Consider the following 19,313-nt stretch of genomic DNA (forward strand, 5'->3'; position numbering starts at 1 on the left):
CACTACCACTTGTCCAAACTGCTTAGCAGCAGCAATATGTGATGATATTATGATATCAGTACAGCTGAAGATTCAAATAGTATCACCTATGGTAAAGTGTCTCTCTCTGTATCCTTTCTAATACTCAGTAAAGCTTCAGCTCATGATGCATCTTTATGTTTAGACACACCAGTTCCAAAATTTCCCTTTGTCACTATGGCTATTTTTCCAAACTTGAAACACGATTGTCTTTGAGACAATTGTTCTTTCCTACCAGAATTTGCAGAAATTGTTCAGGTGAAGTTGAAAGTATCTGGATATGTAAGGCACACAGATTGACTGCTTACATCTTGTTTCATAACAGGTTAGTACAAAAAAAGTAGACCATAATTATCTGTAATTTTTAATCTGTAATGTTATAATTTTTTTTACTTACTGTTAACTGGGATGAAATATAAATGAAATGACAGTACAAATGCCCATCTTCAAAGATCCTATCCTTGTGCTCTGCCACATGCACTTCCTGGCATCTTACTTTTGCTCAAGTTCAACTACTTGCTCCCGATCTTTATTGTCAGCTGAGGATTAGTACTTACAGTTTCAGCACTTTACCAAAACAGCTCCTTTGGGATAGTGTGGATTGCAAACACAGGGACAAGGCCCATGGAACTGGAGATAAAATATTTTTAATTGAGAGAATGTAGCTGTGGAATGAACTTGGAGAGTTTCCTTGGAGAGTTAGGCACTGGAAGATTCCCTTTATGAATTAAAACTGGCATGGTTAATCTTACTTTGAATGAGACCTAAAATTACCTGGGAAGTGTTGGCCTTGTCACAAGGGTAAAGAGCACAAGGAAAACTACCACTATTGTGTGTAACGGTATGGATTTAATTTACCCGCTTGATACTTAAATGTTAAAAAAGGAGTCCTACTGATATTTCTAGTATAGGTGGAGAAGGTAAAGAAGTAGGTGGCAAAATTTACTGAAAGAATAATGAAGACTTTTTTATGGAGAAAGAATGAAAAATTTAGCTAAGGATGTTTATTTTAGAAACAAATGAGAAAAACACGATGGGAATCTATAGATTCGTAATGGTTTAAGGAAGCTCTTTTACAGCTTTTTTTCCTAATACAAGAGCAGCTAATGAGAAGAAGGAAAAAATACTCCAATGTAATCACCAAAATATTTGTACGACAATTGTGGAAGCTTCTGTTGTAAGAGGATTTTGAATAAAATTCAGAAAAGGATAATTAGAACCTTCTCAGTTACACTGAACTAAAACACAGAGGGGTATGAAGATATTCAAAGGTGTAAAGTAATTTCCATCTGGAGTTATGAAGGAACCTCCGTTACTTGTAGGCAACTAGTCTCATAACTGTCAGTCATGGAGAAATTAGGTAGCTTTGTTTGAATGATTTAGCCATCATTAAACTGTTGGAGGAATGTGATATTCTCTTTTTTTTTTTTTTTTTAAATGCCCCTCTTATTTATTATAGCTAAAAAAGTGTTGAAAAACTTCTAGAAAAGTTGGATGTGTTGCTATATTCTGCCTGTTTAAACCTTAATTGGGACTTTATAGCTTTTTGTATATTACAGGTTGTAAAAATACAATAAACAATTCAGTTAAAGACTGATTTTAACAAACAAGAAGAAACAGTCACAAAGGTACCACTTCTCAATTTAATCTTGCAATTAGTTTGAACTGCTACAGAAAAGGTAGAAGCAAGTACCTGTTGTTCTGAGGAAACCTGGAAGTAACAAGTATATCCAGGAGTTACCTACTTCTTTTTTCCTTTACATACATATTGTCTAGCTTTATCTTGATATCATTAAAACCACACAGAAATATGGTAACATTAATTGGGTCAGCCTTTAATGGGCCATATGTTCATCTTCTCCATGTTCACTTTTTCTTGTAGCCTTGCACAGGACTAGTGTACTTAGCTATTGTTCACTGCTACCTTGCCAGCAAAGAGCCGCCTCACTGCTGCTAATAAACAAAGTTAATAAACAAAGGCTGCAGTTTTATTCAATACTGAGCATTATAAACAGAAAAAAAATAGACAGGTAAGGTAATCCTGCCAGTTCCAGCTAGACTTTTTGTCTAGCTGACATGTAATCCGTTGATTCATTCACAGAGTTGTATCCTACTCAGTTATTAAAACTGAGTTGTTTTTTTTTCCACATCCTTCCTTGTCTTTTTTACTGAATTTATGAATGTATTAAAATAAAATAGATTCAGTGGTGTGACTTCATCTGTAGTTCCAAACTTATTTAGGGTCGTACCAGATTAATTAAATTCATTCATTATGACATTGGAAGAGTGCAATGAGAAGAATATTTGCTATTTTGTGAGGGAGGTCAAATAAGCTGAGAACAATATGTGGTAAAGTGTGAACTGTAAGCCTTTGCAGAAAGCCCTAGTAAATAGGAAAAAGAGAGGATGGAGCCAGGGCAGCTTGAAGACCTCACCTTGGCCATGTCTTTTACTTATACGAGTGGCTTATATGAAGTTCCCACCGGCAAAGAATTTTTGGTTCCATTCCTCAGCATGAGGCAAATGCTCTTAGGGCATAATAGGACATCTTTACCCTGCTCCCTTGCATGACGAGGAGAGACTGAAACAGAGATCTTAAACTAAGATGCTGATTAGCTTTGCTATAGTTTGCTTGAGTTAAAAGCGAGCGGCAGCACTGGTATAAACCAAGGACAAGATCATTTAGCAACCACACTCCTTTCTTTCCATTTTCTTAGCTCTTTTTCTTCTGCTCAGCATTTCAGACACAGTAGTGTAATTCATTTAGATTTAGGGTATATATACTCACTTAGAATAAAAGTGTACTTTTTTTTTGCAATAGTTCTTTCAGTGAAATTATCAGAAAACTTAATGTCCCATATGCACTGCAGTAACTTATATTAACTGCATCTGTGTCTTTTTAACCTAGGATTCAGATTTTCGCCATCTTGTGTTTTTCATGTGAATTCAGTAAGAGTACTGTATTGATAAAGAAATACTTCTGTGATTTGAGAGAAAGGTAGTATTTTAGTGTGAATGAGGTTATTTCTTTTGTAAGTCAGTCTTTCACCATGTTTAGGGCCTCCGTTTAGTCCTTATCCTGTGACTACTCTATTTCATAGACTCTTTAAACGTGTTCTTGTACTGAAAGGTTTATCAGTGTTGATCTGTTCCTATTTCAAGTTAATGAATATCACAGAATAATTGAAGTACATATTCCTTAATAATGGGAAATTCCTTAGAGAATGGGAAACATGTAAATAATGTTTTTTCCAGTTAGCTCCATCTGTAAAACAACTCAAGCCATATATAGGTGAAAAAGCTAAAATTTTCAGAGATTTATTTCTACTGACAATTTCATAAGGATTTACTCTATGTTTAGAAAAAAAACTTTCAGTGAAATATCTTACTATTTGACATTGCCAAACATGGCTGTTATTGCCATTATATGGCTTATATTTAACCTCCTTGTTCTAAACAAAATACTTAAAAAGCTATCAAAAATATCTGTATCTGTTAACTTTCGTTTTAGAGTTGGGAAAAAAAATGCATTTCCTGCCTGAAAAAATTAGTGTGGAGCAAATTTTCCCCTACATGCTTCACTTGGATAGATTAAAAAATTTCACAGAATTTATACAAAGTGCAACAACTCCCATAGGAGAGATGATGCACATTTCTGAGATAAGCTTGGGAGTTACTGTTCCTGCATAGATAGGGAAGTGGAAGATTGGGATTTGGGGCAGGTAGAAACTAAACTCTAGGTCTCTTACATTTCAAGTAAATACTCAAAAGAATTCGATTTTATGGTATCTTCTGTTTTCTGGACATTATATCTGAGATTAAAAAAAAAAACAACTTAGTGAAAGTTTAGCTAAAACTGGGACTTTCAGCAGGAAATCAAAGTAAGTGCCTCAAATGAAAAGCCATTTAATTAGAAAATTCTGACTAGCTCTTTTCAGTATCTTGGATTTCTCCCAGTTATTGTAAATTCCGGGGCATAGATTGAAAAGTAGCATTTTACTCTACAGCTGTGTTTTTTAACCCTTTTCAATTTGCATTCTCTAAATATTTTTTGGTAGAATGTTTTTAACTAAACTTTAGGCTTAGACATTTCATTTCGGTAGATAGCTCTGAAGTTAAACCTACTGACAGTAGGAAATAGTTAATTGTTTGTTTGAGGAAACGAGACAGTTAAAATAGTACGTCAATTCTAATGAGACAGTAGAGATTTCATTTTGCCAGCAAGAAAGTTAAAGTGCCGTGGTTTAAGTGGATGTTTGTAGAGATCTCTGCTGACATCTAGTTTCTGTCGATATTTCATTTTCATTGATATGAAAGTTGAAAACTCTGAATTGTGAGTGGCATCAACACTGTAGTTGTGTTATCTGCCTGGGTATGATAATCCATTAATTTTAAACAGAACTGGATGTGAGGTTCTTATTTGAAGTTAGGCTTGAGCCTTTAATTGCTTAATAACTTTTCTTTGTCTGCTAGACTTAAAAGTAGAATAATCATCTTCTAAAGAGGAGTTTTATATGGAGCCCTTTCTCATTTCAGTCAAATACTGTCAGGACTCATTTGGTGATTAAGAAAAGTTCTATTTTGCATTGCAGAACATAGTGTTTTTTTTTTAAAAATGACTTTTTTGTAGCCTCCACACATCAGTATGAAAGCATAAACTCAAAGGTTTTCTGCCCATTGCATTACATGGAGCTGAAAATACATGTGAGGTCATTGGTCCAACTTTGAGAAAGTTAACTATTTTCACAGTAGTTCACAAAAAGCAAGAAGAAGTGGTTTTTTTTTTTTTTTTTTATATACATATTGGTAAAAGTTAAGTCACGTCTTCTTTTTTCAGCACTGCTGAGCCAAATAGTTGTTGTTGAATACTTTTCCCTACATTTCTGCTTGGGTTTAGACTTCATATTTCTTGTCTTATTCCACAAAGCCATCGTCTAGTACATGATCACAGAAATGCTGTTTGAAGGGGACCTCTGAACCAGCCTCCCACTCAAAGCATGGTTATTGCCAACACTAGATCAGGACAGCTTGCGCTTTGTCTAGGTGAGTTTTGAAAACCTCCAGGGATGGGGATCCCACAGCCTCTCGGGACAACCTGTTCTAGCGCTGCACTGACCTCCTAGTGAAAAAACTCCTAACGTCCAACCTGAACCTCGCAGTGTGCCCTTATAGTGCCTTTTGCCCCTTGTTTTGGATTTGCGACTACCAAGAAGGATTTGGCCCTGTAATTTTTAGATTAGATAGCTAGTTTCAGGCAGGTGTTAGATCACTCCTTAGTCCATTCCCCTTCACTGGATTGAACAAACCCAGCTCCTGTATTCCCACCTTGCAGATTACATGCTCTGGGACCCTGACAATTTTTTTTTTTTTTTTTTTTCATCCCTCATGAACTGGCAGACCCCAGTCTGGACATAATATTCCAGGTGCAGCCTTGCCAGTGCCAACTGAAGCAGAAAAATAACTTCCCTTTGTCTGCTGCTCATACTCTTGCTAATGTAACCCATATGCAATTTGTCCAATATGTAATGAAAGCACACACACCACTGGCTCATAGCTTTGTTTCCACACTATTTTACAGGGTTTCTTATCAGTAGAGCTGATGTTCAGCCAGTTGTTTCCTAACCTCTACCAGCACATGGGGTTATATGTGTAAGAACAGTATCCATTCAGAAGAGAAGCGGGTGTTTTCGATGACAGGTTGGCTAGCACTATTGTAAAGGTAGATAGCATTAAGTGTTTAATACAGTACAGGGAAGAACATTGTATGTTACCAGGTAGTCGTTGCCGTCAGGCAGAAAAATCATTCAGTGAATGGACTTGGCAGAACTGAAAGTGAACAAACCCTTTTTGAAGCCTGGATTCCAGCCACATCTGTGCTCTGTGCCTGGTAATAAGAAATGAGGCATGGGCTACAATCAGTAATAAAACTTTGAGAGAAGTGTAGCCAGGAAATGAGAAGTGGCTGCTACACTTACATCTGGCCTTAACATCTTGGATACTTGCTTAACAGTCACCCTTCCAATGGCAGATTTTAAGCAGCTTTGGAAATTTCAGAAACATTTAAATGAACTTTTGGAAGGCAGGAATGACTTTGGAATTTCTTGTCACTATTAAGGACTTTTTTTGGTAAAATGCTGAAAGTTTTGTGGGCATTTCTGGAGGACAGGAGAAAATAAAAACTTCTGGACAATAATAAGAGACATCAGACTACTGAACTTGATTTTCTTATTGCCTTTGGCAGTAGCTTATGGATCATGAGAAACCCACGGATTGCTGCTTTTTGATTGGTATTGAATTTCTTATTTCCAGAAAGGTATGGGGAACCAAGAATAAGCAGATTTAAATTAACTCCATTCCAGAACAAAGCATGTATTCCAGTAGAAACTATGTCTTGACCTTGACAGAGCAATCCAAGCTCTTACAAGCAGTTGCTTTTGACACCGAAAAGTCCTCTGTGCAGCTGTCTTGGATACAATGTTTGACTGTACAAAAAAAGCCATGACTAGTCGTATAAGCCTCATGAACTTCACCACTGTAACTTCCAGCAGATATGAGTGTGATTCAGGGAAATCATTCTCACGAGAGATGAAAATGAGCAGAACTTAAGTATCAATTTTCGAGCCTAACTTTTCATTATCATTAGGTCTTTGCATAAACTCATACCAACTTCTCTTTTCCTCTAAAATTTAGAGCAGTTATTAAAGTGGATACTTGTATTTTTGGAAACAATGTGGAAAAGGAGAGAGATTTTGCATCAGTACAGATAGATGGCATGTGCTATTGAGGCCATTGTCAACATACACATATATAAGGGTTATGGATATGCATTGCTGGGTTTTCTACTTAAATGTTCTGTTACTGTATGGTTTGATGTAATTATCTGGGTTTACAACCAAAAAAAACCCTATCATGCCTAAGAATAAGATTTGTATTATGGATAAACATTTTGGCCTAAAATGCAGCTCATCTGCAGCGCCTGTTTTTTCAGTCTCGCAGCATGGATCTTGGCCACTTTATAGAGTGGCCAGCATTAACAGAGTAACTCACTGGAGTACAGGGACTGGAAATTGTAGTCTTGGGATACCTGAGTTCAGCTCCAGGCTCTGAAGTTTGCCTTGGTACTGGTTACTTTCAGTTCCCTGGTAAATGAACTCCTGAGCCCTCTCAGGCAGCAATGTTCTGAGTAGAGACATGAGCGTAGACAACTTGAACAAAACGGAATTTTATTTGCATTGTGTTTTCTGAAAAATAAGTTATACAATTTTTACTAACTGTCTTTCAAATACTGTCCTATTCTAAACCCTAATTATTGCTGCATGTTATTAGTTTAGTTTTTGGCTTAAACCCTTGCAGGCTAGATGATAAAAAAATAATTATTAATCTATAAAATAGATCAGAAAGTTTTCTTACGGAATTCCTAAAATGGATACATTTTGTTTTGTTTCAAGTATGCATATTCCTCTCAAGTGGTTCTGCTCAGTAAATAGAACACATATTGTGTGTAACTGATTATTTAATAGATTTTTGTCTTCTGTGTTTGTTTTTTTCTGACAGCTATCAATACATGTAATATTTTTCTTGGAACAGAAAAAGATGTAATAATGAGCTATTTTGGCAGATGACAAGTTGTTTGCTACTAGAAGAAGGATTTTTAGAAAACTACTCTGTATAACCTTGAAAAGTTTATACTTTGAGGCAAAAACTGTGACCTTTACATAGATTCTTGTACCCAAGAGGAAACAAAAGTGAAATTATTTCAGTACATGAGGCTTAAGAATTGGCAAAAGCCTTGTGCTTTTTATGCATCAGTGAGACTGGTAAGCAAATAATCATACAAACAAAGGCGGTAGATTATAAGGAAGCCACAAAACTGAATGTAACCTAAAATAAACTTGAAGTTCAGCATAGATAATATGCTTTAAATGAAGAATGCAATGTTTGGCAAAATTAAAAGTCAAGCAAGGTCTCAGAGATTACATGGGTTATTGATGGAAACGGGCCAGACTACCAACTACCAATTATATGCTGTTGTCAGTGTGAAACATTGAGTGCCCCAGGTTTCCAGATTTCCAAATTTTGTTCTCGGCTTCATTCAGCTCTTTGTTATTACTAACTTGTGTCCTGCCCCGTTCAACAAAGAACAGTCGAACAGTGAACTCTTTCTGAACCAGGGAGAAGGCGGAGGAAGCCACTTACCCCTGAGTCCATAAATGCCTGTTAGGGCAGTGACGACCCTCATGTCCTTCCGTGGCGGCCAGAGACGCGGCCCCTCTCACTGCTCTGCTACGGGCCAGGAGGCTTACGCATGTCCGGGAGAAGGGCTGGAAGTGAGAGAAAAACATGCAACTGCTGTGTCCGGAGGGCAGTGTGCGGACTCGGAATTGAAATCAAGCGACAAGAGCCAGTAGATGAGAAAAATGATGCATAAGCAACATGAAGTAACTCTGCTTTCCCTCTTCCTGGAAGAGGGTTAGGGGCAGTTGAGAGCTCCAGGCAGCATTTTGGTACACAGAGGAAGAGGCATGCCGCCAGCCTCCTGGCCTGCCTGACGGAGAGACGAAGCTGCCTGTTTGTTCCTACAACTCCTCTACTGTATAATGTAAAGTACATTCTTAGGGGAGTTTTCCTGAAAAAAACAAAGCCAATCCCAGTAATTCTTGCCATATGTGTGAATATCCATGGTCAATAATTGAGATAATTTTTAACTGACTCAGTGTAACAATTGTTTTGGTAAGAGCCTCTGACACTTCTGATGAAATGATTTTGTATCATTAATTTATATCTGATGAAATGATTTTGTATCATTAATTTGTATCTGCACTATATAAAGGATATATTTCTGCATTAAGGAAGTTGGTCTCTTGGATTTAGTTTTTTTTCCAGGAAGTTATTCTTTGTTCTGTCGTAGGCTTCATGTGTGTTTCTTAATAACCTCATCTCAAGAATCTCTGGAAGGATCATTCTAAAGAAAAATAAATCTCTTTTGTACTTTTAATTTTTTGGCTTAGTATACCATTTTAATGTTTCATAGCAAATGCTTCATTTTGGGGCTTTTGCTTGTGTCTGCTCAGGGAGCTAAAAAAGCTGCTTAAGTTAGATTAACAATTTTTAGATTGCTAAAATTTACAGTCTCTATTAGCAAAATTAGGTGGGTTGAATTCCATGGAAGAATTTAAAGACCACTCTTCAGACCCCTTTAAATCACAAGCATAAAAGCAAAAGAGAAGTCAAAGTTCTTTTTGTCTTCTCTTTTTATTTGAATCTCTTCCAATATGTTATGTCACATTTTCCAGCTTTTTTCAGCAATTACAGGAGCTAAAAAATTGTAACTTTTTACTATGAAAATTAAATTTTCCATGATACCATTTACCTTCAGAAATAGGGACTCTGAGAAAAACCTGCCATTATCGAAACAAGTCTGTAACTTTGGTCATAGCGAGACAGTTTTAACTATTATATATGGAGATTTGATTATTGTGGGCTCAGAAATATGAATGGAGTAGCATGCCTGTAAGAATCACTGCAATTCTCTAGGGACATGGCAGCTGACTCTGAATGTGCTCCTAGTCCACTGGAAATGCAAGGTAAAATAAGTGTGTGTATCTTAAACTACTGTCCCTCGATTTTACACCTAAGGTAGTCTTCTACCTTACATTTGGCATGAGATGGCAGTACCTATATAATGATATGAATGGCTTAAATGATCTATAATAACTTGTTAAGCTGATGTAACTTGTTACGGGCATGCACCCAGTGCTTGAAAAGTGATGGAAAAGCATTTTAGAATCATTATTCTATGCAGTATTGTTGGATAAATGAAGATAAGCTATATCAAGAGAAGATACTTGCATCTGTCTGGCGGAATTAGGTAAAAGTACGCTTGGAAGAATGAATTAGTTGGTTTTTTTTTCCTGCTATTAACCAGTTAATCGTCTAGTGCCATGGGCTCTTGGATCACTCAGCCCGTGTTTCCTACTGTTGTATTTGCAGCTAACAGCTGGTCACATTCAAACACAAAGTTACTTCTCTTTGTAACAGCTGGACTGCGTGCTGCATGTAATCAGTGTTGGGCCTCTTCCTAGAGTTTAGTTATAATGAGAAAGAAGTAATTCTTGAACGTTAATCTTCTGGACTGTCATAAATTAAATGTATTTCCTTTTCTACAGTATTTCTCTCTGGTTTGTGTTCTGAAATTGATTGCAATTTAGTGATTGCAAAGTATTTGTGGGCTTAAATAAAACAACTGTTAATGATCTCTTCTCTTTTGCAGAAAATTACATCAGCAGTTTGAAATGTATAAGGAGCAAGTGAAGAAGATGGGTGAAGAATCACAGCAGCAGCAGGAGCAGAAGGGTGACGCCCCAACCTGTGGCATCTGCCACAAAACAAAATTTGCTGATGGCTGTGGCCATAACTGTTCATATTGCCAAACTAAATTCTGTGCGCGCTGTGGAGGAAGAGTGTCTTTACGGTCAAATAAGGTATGGAGTTATGAAAGTTTAGTAGCAAGCTTCTCCTAAACTCAGTAGCTCTTATTCATGGCTTATGCATCCAAAACATGTAGCTACTGAAACAGATTTCCTTTAAGGAGGTGATGATATCTACTTTAGGGGCTTTTAAGACATCTGTCCTCATTTCAAATAATTTCCATTTACAGGTGGATTTGTGACTATGGCTTTTAAGTTAATACATGCTACATTTCTACTAAGAGACTCATGAAAGTGCAATTCTTTGATTGGAGGATTGGAGACAGGGAGGTATATTTAGTGATCTAGTGATGCTAATATTAAGACACTGATTACTACAAGTTAGAGCAAGGATTTGTTTCTATTCTGCTTGTCCAGGCTATTCTGTACAAGATTATTGTAAAATTAGTGTTAGAACAGTATATACAATATATTATAGAGCTTTTAAGTCTTTAGTATCTATTATACATATGCACATGTATTATGTATATGTACATATAAATATTCATACAAACATCAAAATATTTTTAGGAAAAAATTAAATGCATTAACAATATAGAGTTACAGCTAGTATACTGGTCTTTATTGTACAACAACAGGTAAAAAAAGCAGTCAATTTTTAAAAAGTTGGATCATAGAGTAAAAAGTTCAGCAAAACTGAGGTAATCACAGAAAACAGTTCTCGGATCAGTTTATTCAACACTTTAGATAAAGAGTTTATATCTGACACACATGCCTTTTTCAGATTCTGACAGATACTTGTAGAATATTCATGACAATACTTAAGACGTCTTATACTAGTCTTTTGTGGAAACATCTTTTGTAAACCAACACAATAATTTAATAATTTAATATTTATTAATATAATCATTTTTCAGTATAATTTATTTCCATAAATCTGTTTTTTTTTTCTGTAATATGTTCATTGCAATACCATACAATCTGCAAATATTATCTTAATCTTTTGGAAAGTAGGAGGCAATGGTATAAATGTTATATATTTCTTTGTTCAAGATAGAAAGGTAGGCTTAAATAATGGATTCAAGTTTTTGATTGACAAAGTATAAAATAATCTGCTATTTGCTGATGATTACAGTATCTGATATTGTGTGTAAATCTCTCAAACTACTTTGGATTTTGTTAATTTTAAAATTTTGTCTTCAGTAAGCTCACATATTCTAATTGGTTTTTTTATAACTAGCTAAATCATGTTGCCGGTAATAAGAGATACAATAATTCCTGTATTAATTTAATCTGATTATAAAAGGCAGTCAGGACAGATATTTGACTCATTATGTCTACATACTTAGAAACATAGAAAAAGTGCAGTAGGAGGAAGGCTTCATGTCCTAATAAAATGTTCTGATATGTCATTTAGACTGTCCTTGGGATGGATCATGTGAACTTGGCAGATATTTGTCTGACTTCTTTTGACAGATTTCCTCTGAGATTCTTCCACACCCTCTTAGGTCATTTGTTCCACTGCTTCACCATCCTCACCACAGAAAGCTTTTCTTACTGTCTAACCTAAACCTGTCTTTCTGTAAGCCAACTTCTCCATTCAGTATTATGACTCTGTTCTGCAACTCCTCTCAGCTGCCTTTTTTTTTACTACTGTTGATAATTTAGTGTGATAAATAAGCTTTTCTGTCTCTCATTCATTTCTGTTCTAGATAATTTATTAATATGCTGGACAGAGCATCTCTAGACAGATCCCCTGTGAGTCTTCACTGGTGATACCTCTCCCTTAAAAAACCCTGACCGTTTATTCCTGTTCTTTTCTTCTTGTCTTCTCATCAACTAAGTTTTCTCATGGATGAATTTATTCCTATTCCATGGCAGCTCAAATTCTTTAAAAGCCTGGAAGCCCAATTCAGCAGTATGAATAAATTCCATTTACTCACTTTCTCTGTGACTCCTTGAAGGAGTTCTAATACATGTAACAGACATGAATTCCCTTTACTAAAGCCATTCTGTCTTTTCCACATTTTATTGTAATTTATTAATATGCTTTCTAATTTTATTCTCTAGTTTGGTTTCTACAAATTTGTCCAATGTGGATGTCAGACTCACTTGTCAATTATTCAGTTGATCTAATGCTGAAATTCCTTAAAAATGAATAAATTGGCATCATATTTGCCACCTTTTATTCTTCTTGTCAATGAAAGACTCTGTATTACAGTTAATAGGTATTTTAGACTTGAGCTAAAACTAAAAGCAGGTTTACACTGAATATCATCTGATTTTAAAAATTTGTTACTGTTTTTTTTTGTTGACTCACTTCATAGCTTCTCTTTCTGAAATGTCAGTTTGGAGTATATCCTCCGATTCATTCTGCATAAAATAATATTCTAGAGTAAGTATCTCTCTAATAACTGTGAGCATGAATACAAAAGATTTAATTCATACAGACTGTGGCAGTCTCCTATTAATGATCTCTTTTATGCCTATACATATTATTCCATGAAAATAATATTTGGTCTACCACAATTTACCAGAATTTGTTCTTTTCCATTTTCCTTAATGGATTCAAATTCAACTTCTTGAAGGATGACTTCTAATAACTTCCTGGTTTAACTTTGCTAGATTTTCTTTGGTCTTTGTAGAAATTTTTTGACAGGTTATATATGTCTGCTTTGGACCTTATATAAGGTGATTCTTAAACTGTCTGAAATGTTCTTTGATGGAGCTGTTTGATCTGTTTGTGATCTTTTTCGTAATATCAAGTTTCAAGCAAAATTCATGCCATTTACACCTGATTCTGCTACTGAATAGTTTAGTAGACCAGTGTAGCAGCATGCATCGCAGAAGATGCAGAATTGCAAAGAACACTTCTCTTTCAAAGGTCACAAGGAGGACTACTGATTACAAAGTTCATGGTCATGAGTAGGAGCAGAGCATGGAAATGTTTGACTGTTGTCAGATCATTGGATTAGAATTCTCAGAATGATTGGATAATTTATTCCTTTTTCAGTTTAGTTACAGTGCCTGAAATATAGGCATTAAAATTCAGCTCAGGTTGTACAAAAATTATCATTATGTTGGAGCTCCTTCTAGATCAAACAAATAAAATGGATAATGGTGGTACTGCTGCTTCTGTACTGCTTACTGTCTTAGTGAATAGAGTATTCAGCCAGGATAGGGCTTAAATGTCATGGGGGTAAGGGACCTTGAACTGTCATCTTTTATGTTTATGAACAATTTCAGATTGATTAAAACTGAAATAGTAAATCACGTGACAGGAAGCAATAATTGTTCTCAGTAATATAGGTACCACTGATATACAAAATATACTACTGTTCTTTTTTTAATTATATACCAATTTATATAGGGAAAGGCACACTGAATGAGGCAGTAGACAGCAGAATGAGGTTTATGCAGCTGAGAAATTTACATGCTAAAATATTGGACAAATACAGCTTCCAGATAGATACAACTTTGTGTGCATATAAATTGTGTGTGAATATAAATTTCAACAGCTTGGAATGCTGGTTTGGTAAAACAACATTTCACTTGTAGAGGAAGAAAACTATGCCTGTCTGAAAATCTAATTTGATGCATGCTGAATACCTTCTTTCAGGGTGTTTGGCAACTGCTATCACTTGCAGCCACTGAACCATCCTTCTCTCTTTGTTTTGAGCATGGAAAGTAAGAGATTCTCAGTTGTTTTACAGGACCCAGCAACTGCGTGCAAAACACGCAAAGTATAAGTAGGGAACTTCTCTCAGCTCCCTCTGGTTCTGTGAAAGCTTTGCATTCTGGTTATTTCTCTGGGGCTGTGTTTGATTTTCATCAAGTTCTCTTTGTTGAATGATTCTAACTGCAGGACTTGCAGTGTAACCATCCGTATGGAGTCACAAACCAAAATTTTAGCACCAAAGAATGTCTGTCACAACCAGGATTTCTAAGTCACTAGGATTTGGGATAAACTCAATGATTTCCTATTGCATACAAATAAGTTGGTCCTTAGAAGACATGGTTTGATTCTGCATTTCTCTAGAAAAGACATGTGACATTGCAAATTTGAGGAAAGTGTTTCTCTAAACCAAGTGTGTTTTTTTTTTTGTTGTTGTTTTCTTTTCCGTTTATTCCATGTAACTCCTGTAAAATCTGATAACCTACAACTGTGTTCATCTTTCTGGAGAATCTCAGTACAAGTATCTCTGAAGGAAAGGAAAGTCAGCTGCTAAATTATTCCAAAGACTCTCTTATTTAGAAGTTGTAAATTCGCAATCAGAGGCTGTAAGCTTTATCCTTCTAATTAGGATGAATTTCACATCTCAGTCTCTCAATTAATGGAATAGAGTTTGTATTATCAAATATATCAAAGACTTCCAATCTGAAATCTGGTCCTTAATATCCCAGAACAATTTTAATGCCATAGTGAACACCTATGATCGTTAAGACATCTCTAAACAATGATCAGCTCCATTTTATTTGAGGTGATCAGCCTCTTTATTCTCTCAAAAGTTATACCCAAACTTACCAGGACTACAGTTCAGCTAGTATACATCATGGTCCTTAGTACCATTCCCCACTCCTTCCCCAGATGGGGTTTGGCTGCCTGTTCTCACGGGCAGCTCTGATGTGGTGCAGCTGTAACCTGGGATCAGCCTTGGGGAAATAGCTGTGTGAAAAGGGGCTGCAGGAGGACCTCCAGCTCCTCACATGGGAGCTCCTTTTCAGCTCAGTCACTCAGCCTTGGTCCCTGCATGAGCCATGCTGCTGCTTGTCTGGGTCCCTTGCTGACCTGAATCCGTAGGCTTGGCTTCCCGGCTGGACTCAGCTCTGCCTCGTTACCACGGACCTGCTCGGGACCTGGATTCTTTGCTGACCCTAGTTACAGTCCTGGGCCCTACCCTGCTCCCCTTGCCTGTGTGCTGTGGGACACAACCCCGTAGGTGAGGGCATGGCCTGCGTCATAGAGTCATAGAATCATTTAGGTTGGAAAAGACCTTTAAGATCATCCAGTCCAACCATTAACCCACACTACCAAGTCTACTCTAAGCCAATCAAGGGTAGACTAGACTAAACCATGTCCCCAAGTGCCACATTACCCGTTTTTTGAACGCCTCCAGGGATGGTGACTCCACCACCTCTCTGGGCAGCCTGTCATGTCACCCTTTGAACCCTGCTTGTGGCCCTGGCCAAGCTGCTGACCCTGCTTGTGCCTGGACAGTATAGAAGTAGCGTGCTGTCCCAGCAAAACACTTCAAATTGCTGCATTTAATACTAAGAGTAAAAACCTTGCCACAACTATCATTTTGAACCAGGAGATGTTGCTCCTTTCCAGCATGTAAGCTTTTCTTGCAAACTGATGCCGAGCAGAAATGATATTTGGAATCTGCATTTCCGTATTGACACCTTGGGTTCTCTTGATTCTTCAGAAGAACCTTGTGATTTTAATACAAACTATGTGGATATGATCATTCCCTTCAAATGACAACTGCACAAACTATTTCTGTTATTAATTTTATTTATTTGAAACTATTTTCATTTGGTAGCTGTTTTGAATCTCATTAAACAGCAGATGATGGTCTCAATTTCAACAGAGGTTAGGTATGTTTGAACTCTTCACTCTGTTTCATAGCTTTCAAAAACCTTAGAGGGTATTAGGATCCTGACACAATGAAGAACTGATACTTTTAGACAAACTGATAATTTTAGGCACTTAAGGTGAAAAAAATGCTGTCTTGAAGAGAGGCTTTGGCTCACACATATGCCAGATTGACCTTCTAACAGATTTTTTTTTTTTTTTTTTTTTAAAGGATAAGGTGTAGATAATGACTCATTCTACATTTATTTTGAGTATGGACTGGAATTCCAGTCATTTTGCTAACATTTCTGTGTGTCTGAATATTCATGGAATTAAGGCCTTTCGCCATAAAACTGATATTAAAATATACTTGCATTTTCACGTGCAACAGGACAATACCGCTGAAGTCTGACCAATTTGTTGCTCTTTTAGCATCAGTTCTTTGAGAACTGAATTGAATAATTTCTTAAATGTCTTTGCTATTGAAATGACTGACTAGACTGTCTCTCATATGGCCAGTCATGTCACTACTTGCATTGTACAGCTATGAACTCAAGAATGTTTGACAGCCATGTGGGGGAGGCAGCTGAGAGGCTGAAGGTAGTCTTAGGTGTTTAGTAAAGCATGATGGCTTGTCTTGAAGTTCATATACCTTTATATTTCATAGATTATTTCTAAAAAGACACTTTTCATCCTGGAGATTATTCAGCATAGGTAGATTGTGTGAACCAAGTCTTGATTACTGTTATGATCACAGTGTGAATGACAGGATTTGGAGTCTTAACTGCCCTTTCAAAGCCACCAATTTTTGGGATTACTGCTTCATGTTGGAAAGCTTACGCTTACATGGTGAAGTGTTTGATACTCTGCATTATGACATTAATTTCTGAGAAAAATCTTTCATCCTATTTTAATATATAGTTTATAAATACATATATATATTATTTTAAGCGTTGCCTAAGTGGTGCTTGTACTTTGGATTATCACTTGAGCTAACAGAAAGAGAGAGACTTCTCTACTGGTAATATCTTTGGTACATGACAATTAGCCATGATTTTCACTAATGTGGTCTGAGGTTTTAGGAAATGTGAGTTGGTATTTTCTCCTTGCTTACAATCTTAGGATGCATTTAGTATGTGTTTTAGCTTTTCTGTGATTGTCGTGGTTTAGCCCCAGCCAGCAACTAAGCACCATGCAGCCACTTGCTCACTCCCCCTACCCCGATGGGATGGGGGAGAGAATCGGAGGAGTAAGAGTGAGAAAAACTCTTGGGTTGAGATAAGAACAGTTTAATAATTGAAATAAAGTAAAATAGTAATGCTAATAGTAACAGTATAATAATGATACTAATAATATACAAAGCAAGTGATGCACAATGCAATTGCTCACCACCTGTCGACCGATACCCAGACAATTCCCAAGCAGCGATCGCTGCTCCCCGGCCACCCCCCCCCCCCCCCCCCAGTTTATTCCCTGAGCATGACGTCATATGGTATGGAATAGCCCTTTGGTCAGTTTGGATCAACTATTCCGGCTGTGCCCCCTCCCAGTTTCTTGTGCACCTGGCAGAGCATGGGAAGCTGGGAAGTCCTTGACTAGCATAAGCAGTGCTTAGCAACGACTAAAACATCAGTGTGTTATCAACATTCTTCTCCTACTAAATCCAAACCACAGCACTATGCCTGCTACTAGGAAGAAAATTAACTCTGTCCTAGCCGAAACCAGGACAGTGATTAAAGTTAAGTTTTGTTTTCGGAAACTCTTGATTTGAACACAAATTAAGATTTGGCAAAATGGCACAGTGATGGAACAGAACAGTATTACCAGATCAATATTTATTAGCCAATAGTTTCTAACATTAGAACCTTGTGGCACAAGAGTAGGTATTATAAAAACTTTCTCAAAACTCTTAAACCGTCCTTTCTAAAATATGTATCAGTGTTGTAGTGAGAGGTTGTTTGTGTCTTTTAAATTTTTTATTTCTGAGTTGTCTCTATTACTGTTTTCTGTGTACACTTCATTATGTTGTCATTTGAATTTACTTTTCTTGTATGAATTTACATTTCTTCCTGTCTATTATGGTTTTACTCCTCATAAGTGTTTTAAAAATCCGCATATCTTGGGTGAAAACTACTGAGTGACAAAAAATAGATTAGAACATAATTCATAGCATAAAGAGGTGCAGATCCTTTGTGTGTTTGCAGAAGAGTATTAGAAAAATTAATAGGTACAATTTCCTATATATAATTATCGCTTACAATTTGGCTAGACTGGAATACTATGTTAGAACAGCATAAAAGTAGTCAGGACAATGGATAAATTATATTAGTCATTATTTTTGGAATAGAGATAAAATTGGGAAAGAAATCCATATGAATGATGAAACAGAATGTTTAAAAATATGCAGGTGTACTGTATGTAGGAGAAAGTTATTTAAAAAGAGTAAAATAGCTAGATTTTCTTCATGAGTGAGGAAAAAGTATCATAGAATAATTGGGCTGGAAAGGACCTCTGGAGGTCATCTCATCCAGCCTCATGCTCAAAGAATGTCGAATTATATGACTTTTCAGAGGGCCTTGCCCAGGTGAGTTTTGCATCTTCAGGGATGGAGATTCATCAGCCACTCTGAGCAACCTGTTCCAGTGCTTGACCACTCTCATGATTAAAAAAAAAAAAGAAGAAAAATTTCCTTATATGTAGTCTGAATTTCCCATGTTCCAACTTGTATTTGTTGCCTTTTTTCCCATGCTTCAGTGTGTATCTTTGACGAGAATACTACACGTAATACTACGTGTCATCAAATGACCAAACTATGGGCCTTGTGTAATGAAAATTATAATGAAATAACACAACTTCTAAGCATTTTCTTGAAATATTATAGGCCTTCTTTAGAGTCTGTTTTAAAATTTCAGGGCTAGTGGTGCAGTGCAGAATAGGAAAAACAGAAGTCAAAACTGAAGACATGAAAAGTTATTAAGATATTAAGGACTGTGCTAGAAACAGGTAATCCTGCTCTAAAGAATAGTCAGCCCAGTCACGTAGAACAGTAAGCTAAGCTATATGATAAAAAAATCAAATAATAAAGATACTTTTCATCTCAAAATTTGTTTTCTTAAGGATCTTGCCCCTTTTAAACCTTTGTATAAGTTTTAACCTCTTCTACTTAATATTTACATTTTTCATTCATTATCGATTGTTTTAATGTTCCTATTTTCTAGTTTGAAATATTACTGTGTCTGTTTCACGTTTTTTGGTGAAACCTTCTGCCTTTACTTTTTTCTTCAGTTTAAGGT

The 19,313-nt window shown here is 36.4% G+C and overlaps 1 protein-coding gene across 27 annotated transcripts in view; it reads left to right on the forward strand.

Moving 5' to 3' along the window:
* Window positions 1-19,313, forward strand: part of RIMS2 (regulating synaptic membrane exocytosis 2) — a 496,337-nt gene that overhangs the window by 91,509 nt on the left and 385,515 nt on the right. For all 27 annotated transcript variants that reach the window (XM_075728355.1, XM_075704496.1, XM_075728363.1 and 24 more), the window contains one exon: window positions 10,289-10,499. In XM_075728355.1, coding sequence (XP_075584470.1) covers window positions 10,289-10,499 — 211 coding nt within the window. The remainder of the gene's footprint in view (window positions 1-10,288; window positions 10,500-19,313) is intronic.

This window comes from Pelecanus crispus, chromosome 2 (assembly GCF_030463565.1).
Source record: "Pelecanus crispus isolate bPelCri1 chromosome 2, bPelCri1.pri, whole genome shotgun sequence".
NCBI classification, from domain to species: Eukaryota; Metazoa; Chordata; class Aves; order Pelecaniformes; family Pelecanidae; genus Pelecanus; species Pelecanus crispus.